The sequence below is a fragment of the Budorcas taxicolor genome, chromosome 2 (genome assembly GCF_023091745.1).
Source record: "Budorcas taxicolor isolate Tak-1 chromosome 2, Takin1.1, whole genome shotgun sequence".
Taxonomy (NCBI): Eukaryota; Metazoa; Chordata; class Mammalia; order Artiodactyla; family Bovidae; genus Budorcas; species Budorcas taxicolor.
In genome coordinates, this window is record NC_068911.1 from 83,165,909 (window position 1) to 83,180,570 (window position 14,662).

Below are 14,662 nucleotides of genomic sequence, written 5' to 3' on the forward strand. Positions count from 1 at the left end.
AAGTAAAATATTATTTTCTTATATATAAAATATAAATGTTATAATAAGTTATATTTCGTTTACCATTGCTAGAAACTGGTGAGGTGGGAAGGTGATTTTTGTACTCATCTTGTTTTTAAAATAATATCAGCTTTGGTAGGATAGAAACAACATTGTTTAGGTAGTCTAATGACTGACACATCAGTTCAGTCAGTTGATCTTTTTGAGCCTCATTTCATTGTCTGTGAAATGGAGAGAGTGACAGCTAACTCCTGTGGTTGCATTGGGAATTGTATGCAATGATAAGCACATATGAGACTAGCGTATGTTTAGCTGCTGAGGACCTTATGGTTGTCTTCACTCACTGGACCCATATCCCTAAGTTATGTGCCTTGATTTCCAGGTTACGCTTCTCCTGGAAATAAAACATTCAAGGAGACTCTGATGAGGAATGTAGTAACAAATGGTTCGAAACTATGTGTGGGGACATTTATTCTTCCCAACTTCAAATGCTTGAAGTATGAGGCTGAAGAATAACCACAGTAGGGTGGGTTTTTTTTTTTTTTTAACTTTAAAAGAGCTTTCCATACTTTGTGGTTGTAAATTTCCATAAGTTGTAATTTAATAGAATCGTAAAATAAATAATACTCAGTGAAACTTCAGGATTTCTGGACCTACTGCCCCTCCCCTGGTTCATTTCCCATTTTCAGAGGAAGGCATTGAAACCCTGTAAGGTTAAAGACCTTCTTCAAAGTCAATCAGCAAGGGAGCAATAGAGCTAGGACTTGAACCTTCATCTTCTCCTGAACTCTTTATCTGTACCATCACCAGATCATCCTGCTGTGTCATCATTTGGGATCTAGCCTGGGCCATTAAAAGAATGAGAACATTCAACTCACTCGGCAGTATGAAGGAGATGCATTTCTTTGTAATGTTTTTCCAATGGTCTGTGTACCTAGTTCTTTCAATCATTCCTATATGAATTACAAATGTATTTTGATTGTTTCAGAGAACAACTAGCTCTAACTCCTCCAGTAAAAGGAGACATAGTCACTAATCACATAGTAATTAGTAGTCACTAATTGACATAGTGCTCTCTAGGTATCAGGCATTATTCTAAGGGCTTCACATAGATTATTATTTTATTTTCCACAACAGCACTATGGGGAGGAATCCCTTGTCATTCATATAAGGAAATGGAGGCACAGAGGAGGCAAGCAGTAGCCAAATATGAAGGCCTCTGTCAAATTTGAATCAGAAGATGCTAGAGAGAGAGATTCTATTGTCAGAAGATACCTGGGTGGATGGATCTTTATTATATGAGCTCTGTTTTATGCAGAAAGAGTGCCTTAAAACCTTTCAAATCATCTACATTTTATATATCTAGTTCTATTGAATCCCAATCAGTCTACATTATAAGGTTCTACCACAGCACATAAATATCAACAAAAGATTATATTTATTTATATTGATAACCAGTGGTATAAATATAACCTGTTATGCTTGGTCCAGTGTTGATAATAAAATGGTGTTTTATTTCATGATTGTAAGTCCCTTAGTATGTAATAATAAAAATGATTATAGAGATAGTATTTTACTGGTCAAGAAAAATTATCAAAAGAAGAGAGAATTTCTATTAATGTGTGGTTTTTCTTTCTTACACATGCAATTATATAGAAATATTATCTGTATTGCTTACAATGATATTTGAATTTCAGTATAAAAATAGCCATTAATGTATCAAATATTTTACAGGTATAAAATCAGCTCCAATTTGAGTGATTAGCAATTTCAAGACTAATTTGAGTAAAAACGGTTGGATGGAAAAGCTTTGGACATTCAGATATTGCAGAGGGGTGTTGTGATTTAACAAAACCTTCATTAAGTAATGATACAAAAGGCTTATTCAGTACTGTTCTATTTAAAAGTAATTCAAATGTAATTTGAATAAGTTACTCACAACCACTGGATTGTTCATGATAGATATTTTACATCAGAACAGAAGTACTCTACTACTTTGATCATGTGAGTTAATGTGGGGTGTGTGTGTGTGTGTGTGTTTATTAAGTGGGGAATGTTGTGCAAACTTGCGAAGGGAACAGATTAACAAAGTCTAATTTTTGTTGATGTAGATTTATTGCATTCTACAATTGATGTGTTTTGCTCAATTGAATAGATGTGTTCATTAAAGAAACTTGCCTGGAGGTCATGGTCTGTATTCAAATGACTCTCATTCTAAGATGTATTCTTTAGTGAAAAAGGGGATATATAATGGCTCATCAGTGCCTTAAAGGTACTGTGACAATACAATACTGTTAAAATATCATAGAATATAAATGTAACGAGTCGCACAATTTTTTAAAGCTGTGACTATCTGCGGTTAGATTTGTGTTTTTAGCACGTTGACTTTAAAGTTTAAAGGAGAAATTGTAAATGAACAGAATACATTGGATTGTTTGGATAGTGAGCACCTTAAACAATGCTTAAATGCTCTACAAATGATGCTGGACTGCACTTTTAGGTTGCTGTGTTACTGTATCCTAGCGTTTCATAGGAACTATTGATTTAGGAATGAGCTGGTTGAGTTTGACAAGGAGGGATTTACACCAAAGGTGAGAAAATTCTTTAAAGATATAGTATCAACTGAAGAGATTGCTTATAAAAATATAAGCAATAGTAAGTGCTGATTGGACAATGCTTTTGATAAAGCGCATGGCCAAGAGAGTAACAGCTTTAGCATGTATGTTTTATCCAATGCTATTAAACTGCTTCTCAGTTTTCATGAAGATTGACTTTCTTTGCATGATAACTTTCGCATCTTAAAGCATTTTGCCTTATCTTTTCCAGGTTTGAAGTGTGTTTGTCTTTTGTGTGACTCTTCAAACTTTACCTGCCAAACAGAAGGAGCATGTTGGGCTTCTGTTATGTTAACCAATGGAAAGGAACAGGTGATCAAGTCCTGTGTCTCTCTCCCAGAATTAAATGCACAAGTCTTCTGTCATAGTTCCAACAATGTTACCAAAACGGAATGCTGCTTCACAGATTTTTGCAACAACATAACACTGCACCTTCCAACAGGTAAAGGGTTTATCTTTGTTCTTTCCAAATTTCATTTTACTCTTGGGAAATTATAAGCATGATAGAAATCAAACTGTCTTATGTTTCTTTAAATAACAAAATCTGTTTTACAGTTCTTTCTATTTTTTTGCTAAAATTCTCTAGAGCCTAGCTGAGGTTGATTTTTTAAAAATTGTACAAGACTGTTGAAACACTGACAACAGCATAACATTTTTGAAGAAATCTGTCCACATGAATTGTATTTTTTGAAGTGATTAATGAATCTAGAATAAAATATAAACTTTTATGTATCCTTTTAAAGGAAAGAAATTAAAATGTATATCAAGAAAAAAGAGAAAAAAGAGCAAAACTAAAAATAGTAGATTGCCAACTTTTATGGAAACAGAATCTTTTTTTCATGGGTTCCTTCTGCAAATCTTTGTCTGACCACACTCAAGTGAGAGCACTTGTTAGCAGAAAGACAGAGTAGAATTTGACCTTCTATTATTGTGTGAATATATTGCTGCCTTTCCCACAATTTCATGGAGTTTCATTCTAATTTATAAGATACAAAAATCTTAATCTGGCCTTTTATCTGGAATCTGAAATTTGAGGGACTATTAAAGAGGTAAGCAATTCAAATTAAAAACTAATTTATAACATGAAAATATCCTGATAGTAAGTTTTCTTTAATATGTTAGTATATATACAGAAATAGATATCCTTCTTCACAAATCAATGTTTGAAAGTACTGTTATCCAGTCTCAGATATTCATATATCACTATATTCTACTATAGTATTTTAACATATTATTATTATTATTAATAAATTAAGGGCTCCTTTTTTTTGCTGGAAAACATTTACTTTATGCAAAAAACAAGTTTACTTGGCATAAATAGAAGATAACTAAGTAAATAAACAAACAAATGTACTGACTGTATTTCTGGTAGCTATTTTACATTTTCTTTTTAAGAGAAGATAGTCATGTTAAAAACATACTGACATGAAATGAGACATTTTGATACATAATCAGAAAAACTAAGAGAACCAGAGAAGACAATCTGGTGTGATTTAATGTTATTTAGTATCATATTGGTTTACCACTTCAATAAAATCATTTCATATACCACCGTTGATACTTGTCACATTCTTTGGGAAACATTATTCTAAAGCATTATTTATTATTATGTGTTACAACTTCAGAGGAATATTTCATCCCTGAAAGCTACTAGGAGTCTTGGATTTTGCCCCGCAATTATTCTGTCTCAGATTCCATAGACTTCCTTGATTTGGTAGTCATTTGATACCTATTGTGATACAAGAATTTGTTTTTCATATGCTTTCTTCCCTGGTTTTGGTAGACTAGAGACATGAAGATCCCCTATATTTGATGATGTTCTTCCCATGACCAAGATCAAAAAGACTGAGGGGAAGGAAAGTTTCCATATTAGTCTGTGGCAATGACCTCTTTAATGTGTCTTCTCAATAAAGAATTATCCATAAGAACATGTTCTGCCAGTCAGTAGGGGTACAAGATAATACTGTACAACAAAATGTCTAGGAGGACAAAATGTTTCACATACAGCTGGGCAAATTAAAGGTACTGAGTGCAGTCAGGATGTGAATCCTTCCCAGTTCAGCTCTAAATTCTGCCTAACTACTGAGATGCCTGTATTCTTCCTTCAAGTCCAGTTGGGAACCAGCCTTTCTTAAGAAAAAAAAAAAAACAATTTTATTGAGGTATAATTTAGATATAATGAAATGCGCACATCTTAAGTGTATGGTTCGATGTGTTTTGACACATACATTTATGTAACTGCCACATTTCTATTACTTCAAAATGTTCTCAGTCAGTCTCCACTTTCACCAAAGCCAGGAGACTGATTTTCTAATCCTTGTAGATTAGATTTATTTTTCCTGGAGTTTCACATCAGAGGAGTCCTATGGAGATTATTTTGCAGTTGGCTTCTTTCATTCATCCTGTTTTTGAGATTTATTCAAGAAGCTTGTTACTTTTTAACTGCTGGGTAATATGCCTTTGTCTGTTTTGCTTTGTTCTTTTTACACACCCATCCACAATGGGGATTCAGGTTGTTTCCATTTGTGGACTGTTGTTAACAAAGCTGCTGTGAACAACTGATTATTAGTCTTTGGATATATGTCATCTTCTCTTGAGAAAGTATCTAAGAGTAGAATTGAAGGGTCGTATGCCAAAGCCTTTGACTGTGTGGATCACAATAAACTGTGGAAAATTCTGAAAGAGATGGGAATACCAGACCACCTGACCTGCCTCTTGAGAAATCTGTATGCGGGTCAGGAAGCAACAGTTAGAACTGGATATGAAACAACAGACTGGCTCCAAATAGGAAAAGGAGTACGTCAAGGCTGTATATTGTCACCCTGCTTATTTAACTTATATGCAGAGTACATAATGAGAAACGCTGGACTGGAAGAAGCAAAAGCTGGAATCAAGATTGCCGGGAGAAATATCAATAACCTCAGATATGCAGATGACACCATCCTTATGGCAGAAAATGAAGAGGAACTAAAAAGCCTCTTGATGAAAGTGAAAGTGGAGAGTGAAAAAGTTGGCTTAACGCTGAACATTCAGAAAATGAAGATCATGGCATCTGGTCCCATCACTTCATGGGAAATAGATGGAGAAACAGTGGAAACAGTGTCAGACTTTATTTTTTTGGGCTCCAAAATCACTGCAGATGTTGACTACAGCCATGAAATTAAAAGACGCTTACTCCTTGGAAGAAAAGTTATGACCAACCTAGATAGCATATTGAAAAGCAGAGACATTACTTTGCTGACTAAGGTCCGTCTAGTCAAGACTATGGTTTTTCCTGTGGTCATGTATGGATGTGAGAGTTGGACTGTGAAGAAGGCAGAGTGCCGAAGAATTGATGCGTTTGAACTGTGGTGTTGGAGAAGACTCTTGAGAGTCCCTTGGACTGCAAGGAGATCCAACCAGACCATTCTGAAGGAGATCAACCCTGGGATTTCTTTGGAAGGAATGATGCTAAAGCTGAAACTCCAGTACTCTGGCCACCTGATGCGAAGAGTTGACTCATTGGAAAAGACTCTGATGCTGGGAGGGATTGGGGGCAGGAGGAGAAGGAGACGACAGAGGATGAGATGGCTGGATGGCATCACGGACTCGATGGACATGAGTCTGAGTGAACTCCGGGAGTTGGTGATGGACAGGGAGGCCTGGCATGCTGCGATTCATGGAGTTGCCAAGAGTCGGACACGACTGAGCAACTGAACTGAACTGATGATAACTATACGTTTAATTTTTAAATCTAATCTCCCAAATAGTTTTCAAATTGCTTGTACCATTTTGTATCCCCAATAGAAATGTCTGATAGTTCCAGTTGGTCCATATTTTTTTAGCACTTAGTATAATCAGTCTTTTAAATTGTGGACATTCAAGTAATTGTGTAGTGGTATTTCACTGTGGTTTTCATTTGCATTGCCTTAATGATTCAGTCAGTCAGTTCAGTTCAGTCGCTCAGTCGTGTCTGACTCTTTGTGACCGCACAAATTGCAGCACCCAGGCCTCCCTGTCCATCACCAACTCCCAGAGTTCACTCAAACTCATGACCATCGAGTAGGTGATGCCATCCAGCCATCTCATCCTCTGTCGTCCCCTTCTCCTCCTGCCCCTAATCCCTCCCAACATCAGAGTCCTTTCCAATGAGCCAACTCTTCGCATCAGGTGGCCAAAGCACTGGAGTTTCAGCTTCAGCATCATTCCTTCCAAAGAAATCCCAGGACCGATCTTCTTTAGAATGGTCTGGTTGGATCTCCTTGCAGTCCAAGAGACTCTCAAGAGTCTTCTCCAACACCACAGTTCAAAAGCATCAATTCTTTGGCACTCAGCTTTCTTCACAGTCCAACTCTCACATCCATACATGACCACAGGAAAAACCATAGCCTTGACTAGATGAATCTTTGTTGGCAATGTCTCTGCCTTTGAATGTGCTATCTAGTTTGGTCATAACTTTCCTTCCAAGGAGAAAGCGTGGATTTCTTGGCTGCAATCACCATCTGCAGTGATTTTGGAGCCCCCCCAAAATAAAGTCTGACACTGTTTCCATCGTTTCCCCATCTATTACACATGAAGTGATGGGACCAGATGCCATGATCTTCGTTTTCTGAATGTTGAGCTTTAAACCAACTTTTTCACTCTCCTCTTTCACTTTCATCAAGAGGCTTTTTAGTTCCTCTTCACTTTCTGCCATAAGGATGGTGTCATCTGCATATCTGAGGTTATTGATATTTCTCCAGGCAATCTTGATTCCAGCTTGTGCTTCTTCCAGCCCAGCGTTTCTCATGATGTACTCTGCATATAAGTTAAATAAGCAGGGTGACAATATCCAGCTTTGACGTACTCCTTCTCCTATTTGGAACCAGTCTTTTGTTCCATATCCAGTTCTAACTGTTGCTTCCTGACCTGCATATAGGTTTCTCAAGAGGCAGGTCAGGTGGTCTGGTATTCCCATCTCTTTCAGGATTTTCCACAGTTTATTGTGATTCACACAATCAAAGGCTTTGGTGTAGTTAATAAAACAGATGTTTTTCTGGAACTCTCTTGCCTTTTCGATGATCCAGCGGATATTGGCAATTTGATCGCTGGTTCCTCTGCCTTTTCTAAAGCCAGCTTGAACATCTGGAAGTTCACGGTTCACGTACTGCTAAAGTCTGGCTTGGAGAATTTTGAGCATTACTTTACTAGTGTGTGAGATGAGTGCAATTGTGCAGTAGTTTGAGCATTCTTTGGCATTGCCTTTCTTTGGGATTGGAATGAAAACTGACCTTTTCCAGTCCTGTGGCCACTGCTGAATTTTCCAAATTTGCTGACATATTGAGTGCAGCACTTCATGTTAAATTATTTTTTCTTGTGCATATTAGACATTTATATTTCCTTATAAACTGTCAAATCTTTTGCATATTAAATTCATTTTTCTTGTTATGGATGACTTTAAGATTCTTTATATGTTCTGAATACAAGTCCTTTATCTGATAGGTTTGTTATGAGGATTTTCTCACATTCTATGGATTTTGACATTTTGTTTCCTTGAAGATGTCTTTTGGAGAGTAGAAGATCAAAATTTGAAGTGCACTTTATTTTAAAAAAAATTATTAATGGTTCATATATTTCATGTCCTAAGAAATCTTTATCTATCCAAAGGTCATAAATATTTTCTTTTATGGCTTCTTCTAGGAATTGTAACATTTCAGCTTTTACATTTAAGCCCATGTTTAGTTTAAATTTAATTTTTGTTATTTTGTGAAGTTAAGTGGAATATTTATTGTTTCCATGTGTATTTGAAGTTGTTCCCAGCATCATTTATTGCAAAATCCATCCTTTCAATTTCTTTGACCTTTTGATTGAAAATAAAGTGACCATATGTATATGGGTATATTTCTGGCCTCCAAATGTCTATACTTATGTCACTATGAAACTTATGTCACTCTTGATTATTATAGCTTTAAAGTAAGTATTAAAATCAGATAATATGACCCTTCCAACTTCGTTCATTTTCAAGTTGATTTGCTATCCTTAGTTATTTGCATTTCCATTTTAGAATTGGTACTTCCCTGGAAGTCCAGTGGTCAAGACTACAGTCCCACTGCAGAGTGCAGAGGTTTGATCCCTGGTCAGGGAACTCCGGGATACCGCTGCACAGCCAAAAAAAGAAAAAGTGGAAAAAATAAATTTTCGAATCATTTTGAGAACTTTCATAAAAATAACAATGCTGAATTTTTTATTAGATTGAGTTGAGTATGGATTAGTTGGAGAAAATAGTCTTGTAACAATGTTAACTTTTTTGATCCTTAAACATAGTATATTTTTCCATTTATTTAGTTTTACTTCAGTTACTCTTAGTACATCTTATACATATTTTGCTTGGATTTTTCTCTAAATATTGCATGTTTTAGATGCTATCATAAATGGTATTTTTGACATCTCCATTTCTAAATGTTAACTGCCAGTATATGAAAATAAAATTAATGTTATATATTGACCTTATATCCTATAACCTTATGAGAATAACATATTTAGTAGCTTTTAAAAAAATTCTCTGACATTTTCTACATACAGAATAATTTTGTCTGTGAGTACAGTCAAAATTACATTTTCCTTTCTGGTCTCTATGCATTTTATTTTATTTTTTTCTTGCTTTTTTTGCACTGGCTAGGATCACCAATATGATGATGAGTAGGAGTGGTTAAAGTAAATATCCTTGTCTTTTTCCTGGTTCTAGGAGGAATGCCCTCACTCTTTTACCATCAAGTGTGAAGGTTTTTTTGGTTTATTTGTGTTTTGGTAGACCATTGTTATCAACTGAGGAAATTTGCTTTTATTCCTAGTTTGGGGAAAGTCTTTTAAAAAATCATGAATGAACATTAATATTTTCAAGTATTTTCATGGATTTATAGAGATTATAACATGATTCTTTACTGATATGATGGATTGCCTTGATTAATTTTCAAAGATTACTTATAACTGGGAAGGTATGTATGCTAGTAATTAATTTGTCTACAAAGAAATGCTTTGTGACCTTTAATGATATCAAATTTCTTTAATAAACTAAGAATTTGTTTCCTTTAGTGATGTGGTATGGTAAATTGACATTCAGTTGAGTAGGATTGCATGTGCAGTCATCTTGTATTGGATGTTCTCTCTGTGAGGTAGTGCTGAATGGTTATTAGCTGTGTTTGGAACAGCAGCTGTTGGAGAGGAGTTGGAGTTGGGGACCCTCAGACTGAGCAGTGACACAGCCAGTGCCAGTAACTTTGCTATTTTTGTGTCATCAGTAAGTGTGGTTGATATCCCCTGCTTTGCCTAAAGAGAATGTATCCATTTCAAATGTGATCACGTATATATGAAATATATAAACGTGCTCTGAAAAGCAGACAGTGTGACATTTCTACAGTACTTAATACGCTGCGTCACACTCATGAGTAAACTGGTAGAAGAAAAGGTCGAGAGGTGACCAGAACAGGGTGAAGAAAATCTGGGATTTCTCTTTTCAGTTGCAGCTGAAAGCCAAGTGGGTGCTTGCCTCTTGGCTCTGTCAGCCATCACCTCAGACTACGGGGTCGCTTCTGGATAGCTGACTTGGGGTAGATATAGTGACTACTCTTGTCATGTTTCAGCCGTCTCTTTTCTGTCCTTGAGTCCTGCTTATAATGAGTGAGCTCTGGCTATATTTCTTTGTGACAAAATTCCTACCCTCAATACATCTTGTGACTGTTTTCTCCTCAATTCCTCTTCCTGATGGTGTCCTTATAACTTAGCACCTGGAAATCTGTAGTCACAAACTCTTGCCCTCCTAAAATCCTTCTGTGTTTGATTCTAATTCTTCTTAGACTAGGAGCTTTCGTACAGGTTTCCACCATGACACACAGAAACACATTTTGTATAATTTCCCCCATATGCACATATATCTGAAATAGAATTTTACAAAATATTCTTACTTATAAAATGTGTAAGATACTCCATGCTTTCATTAAGTAACCAAGATTTGATTTAGATCACATAAAATTCAATCACTTGCCCTTAAAAAAGTACTTCTTTGTTTGACATTGCATGCAGGTTTAATCCTTAGGAGTTAATTTTTTTGATAGAACTAATTTTATAGTTTGGTAGACATATAACATTAGAAAAAATTGCTTGTTTCCCTGGAGCTTGTTCTGTTAGTATATTTGATGTCACTGGAGTGACCTTCAAGTTCAACTATTATCACAAATATTTAGAGGGTTTTTTCTTATGTAAACTTGAAAGCCAACTATCATTTCCAAAAACAGTTGTGTTTTGACTAGTGCTTGGAGTTCATGTCTCTGCTAATAGCAAATATGTTATTATTTTCATTAGGCAGCATACCAAATATATTTAAAAATTACAATTAAATACAGGCAATGCAAATCAATTAAGCAAGAGAAACATATTTTATGTAGTGTAACCTAACTTCTTATTACCATTTATTTTTAGACCAGATAAAAACAACTCTTTTAAACTCCAAAAATATCCACCCACCTTTCCAGATGCTGCTTGTCTTGCCCTGACTCCAGTGACTTTAGATTTAGTACTTCTCAGGCTTTATTAAATTTCTTTCACAGTAACTCATGCAGATTGTCCATTCACAACTCCCTCTGAAATTAAGAGAGAATCTACTTTGGTAGGAAAAATTCAGCTTCAAAAGTAAATGATGTATTATTAACTCTTAAAGAATATTTCCATTTCAATAAAAAAAAAAAAAAGGACTTATTTACCCAAATGTGTACTTTTTGGGTGGAGGATGGGGGAGGGAGGTTGTTTGTAGGGTAAAAAAACAAATAATAAATGAAAGAGTTACATTTTTTGGAAAAAGTTCCAAGAGATATTTTGGGTGTGTGTCCCTGTAATGGGTTCTGTCTGTGAGCCCTCTAATAAATTTCACAGTTTTTTCACTGATTTAGTTTAAGTTGGACCTTTTGTATCTATTCTTCAAGCTTCTTAAATTCTTTTCCCTATATTTTCTAATATTTGAGTCTCTGATCATTTTAATATCTACAGCTTCTATGAATTTGAATCTGCTGATTTCTATTCTTGGTTGGCCACTTTCCTTGTGTGTTTTGTAATTTTTTGATTATGAGCTCATGTTTTGAGAATCATATCTGGAGGAAACTTTTTTTTAAATATAAATTTATTTATTTTAATTGGAAGTTAATTACTTTACAATATTGTATTGATTTTGCCATACAAATATCATATATAGAGGATATAATATAATACAATATAATATAATATATATATCATATCATATCATATATAGAGGAAACTTTTGAGGCCTATTTTAAAATATATTCCTCCAGAGGAGATTTATATTAGCTTCTGCCAGGTATCTGGAGGTGCTACCAACTGAAATCTATTCAGTGTTTTGATTAGGTTTTTTTTTGCCAACATATTGCATGAATTCTAGCTCTAAGTATGCCTATACAGATGCACACTTATGGTGAGAATCTCTTTAAGAGATTTTTTTTTTTTCCTGTTCAACTGAAAGTGAAGATTGAGACAAACAAATAGATGAATATAGACCCAGTGTCTCTCTGCAGAACATTTCCTATTTAGTTTCATTTTCAGTGTAATACCATTCATTTAACTGATTTATACTAGGATCTCTGACCTGACCTTTTGTGATTTTAAGAACCATGTTTTATCTCCTGATAAACTAAGCACTTAACTACCAAGGACTGGGAGATGCCTCCAGGGTAAATGGACTTCCTAGTGCTCAGATATCTCTTTGGATCTGAATTTTATTTTTGGTTGCTGAGTAATTCATTTATTTCCCTACCAGGTTAATCATATAATAGAAAAAATTTTTCATTTGTATTTTATTCAGCATTTTTCGTGTATGCTGTACTAAGAAGGGCTTCTGTGGACATCTAAAGTGTAACTTGGCAGAAGTGGAAATTCCATGATGGTTTATTTTTGAAATGATGCTGGCGTAATTATCTATCCATCTGGAAGACGACAGGGCTGTACCACAGTGTCATACCATATACAAAAATAAATTACAGCTTGATTAAATATCTAATTGTGAAACATAAAACAATTTAAATGTCAGAGGAAAATTTAGGGAGAAAAAAGATTTTTATGACTTTACAGTATGGAAGCTGTTTTAGATAAGACAGGAAATCCAACTGTTATAAAAGGAAAAGACATAATTGACTACATGGAAACTAAAATAAAAATGAATAATAAAAGAAAACATAAGTGAAACCAAAGATAAATGAAATATGGTATAGAAATATTTGTATTATATATGACTAGAAAAAAAGGTAACTATTTAAAAAATAATGAGCCTCTGTGTGTGTGTGTGTGTGTGTATCCATGTACATGGCAAGAGAAGGAGTGACAAGAGGGAGGAAAGAGTGTTAAATGAAAAAAATGGGCAAAAAACACATTTTACAGAAATTTTATAGAAGAAAATATTCAAAGTGGTCAAGTATTAAAAAGATGATCAAATACTGAAAAAATAAATGTTGGGGAGAGGCAAACTGTAGTAACATACCATTTTTTTCCATCCATTGGATTGGTAAAAGTTAAAGGAGGATGTTTTCAACTAAAAGTGTCAGACACTTAGATAATATCTTAACCAATGAGGGAGTTCACAGCCTCAACATGATAAGAAATCTGAAATAGGTTCTTTCTTTGATTTGTTAACATACAGACTCAACAATGTCAACAGCCTACTTTCAGTTTTCTTTTCCTGAGAGTCAGTGAACATCATCGTTGTTTACAGTATTATTGTCTAACTTTCTGATACTCTTATTTGGAAAGTTTTTTCCTCCTGCATATCTGCTTTTTCTAGCAAGGGAAATGTGGGGTTTTGCTACTAGCAATCTCAAGATTCAGAGAAAAGTGAAAAAACATGAGTGGCTCAATTTGAGTCATCTAATAGAAACTGCCATGTTTAGCAGAAATATCAAAGGTCTCTTTCCTTACGACCAGTTTAAAATGGATGTAAATTCATCTCCTTCTAACCCCAGGGAGGAGGCTTGGATTTATTACTAAGCAGAACGGGGGAAAAAAACAAAGATAAAACAACTTTAAAACAAACCCAAAACCTTATTTTTGGAAAGGTGCAGACATAGCCTAGCCATCACAGAGATTTTACACCTGAGTTTCCATTGCCCGAGTGGTACTCTCCAGAAGAAAAGCTTTAAAAAAAAAAAAAAAAAAAATTTCACCCAGATTAACAGTGTCCCCAGTGGCCTGCCAGAAGAAAGTTCAGACTCTCTGGAGAGAGGTAATTTAATATTAGGTCTCAGAGTGACACACACAAACACTTTTGCAAGGACATGAGAAGTACATAGTGAAGAGCAAGCACTCCAAGTTCACAGGGTTTCAAAATGACATGAGCATGAGCCAGCGGAAGAGGGCACAAGGTTTCATATGTTGGAGTTATCAGACAATAATCATAGAGCACCCATTCTTCTAAGTTTAAAGAAGCAAAAGGAACATTTAAAACATTTCTTAGAGAATAGGAAATTGTAAAAATATAATGGACTAGTAGATTTGAACAATAAAAGAAGAAAACTTTTTAATATTAAAAATACAGTAACAAAAATTAGAAACTTAATGTATAGGTTTAACAACAATTGGTACAACAGCAACTGAAGAGAGAATTAGGGATCTGAAATACAGGTCAAAAGAAACTATTTTGTATGCAGTAATATAGAGAATACAAAATAGAAAATATGGAAGAGAGGATGATAATTAGAGGAAAGTATGAGAAGGTTTGATATGTGCTTTGATATACATATATGTGATATATGTGAATTAATATACAATGCATATATTAAATAAAAATATTGACATTTCTATTAGTAGCAGGTAAAATTATATTACTAGAGTTAAAAAAGATCCCTTTTTAATGACTAAAGTTTCAATTTATGAGAGATTCTTAATAAATTAAAATTTCTGTGTGCTTAAGAATATGGTCTCAGAAATAGAGAAAATATTTATAGATATATAAGGAAAAATAGAGAAGTCCATGATCTCAGAAGGGGATTTTAATATACCATTGTCTTGGTAATAGAATAAATAGATCTAAAAAAAAC

At 34.6% G+C, this 14,662-nt stretch overlaps 1 protein-coding gene across 1 annotated transcript in view; it reads left to right on the plus strand.

Moving 5' to 3' along the window:
- The first annotated feature begins 2,828 nt into the window (after positions 1 to 2,828).
- The window catches only part of ACVR1C (activin A receptor type 1C), a 62,947-nt gene continuing 51,113 nt past the window's right edge, over positions 2,829 to 14,662 (plus strand). The window contains exon 1 of the mRNA XM_052655012.1: positions 2,829 to 3,057. Within this exon, the coding sequence (XP_052510972.1) occupies positions 2,904 to 3,057 (154 nt within the window). The 5' untranslated portion in view covers positions 2,829 to 2,903. The remainder of the gene's footprint in view (positions 3,058 to 14,662) is intronic.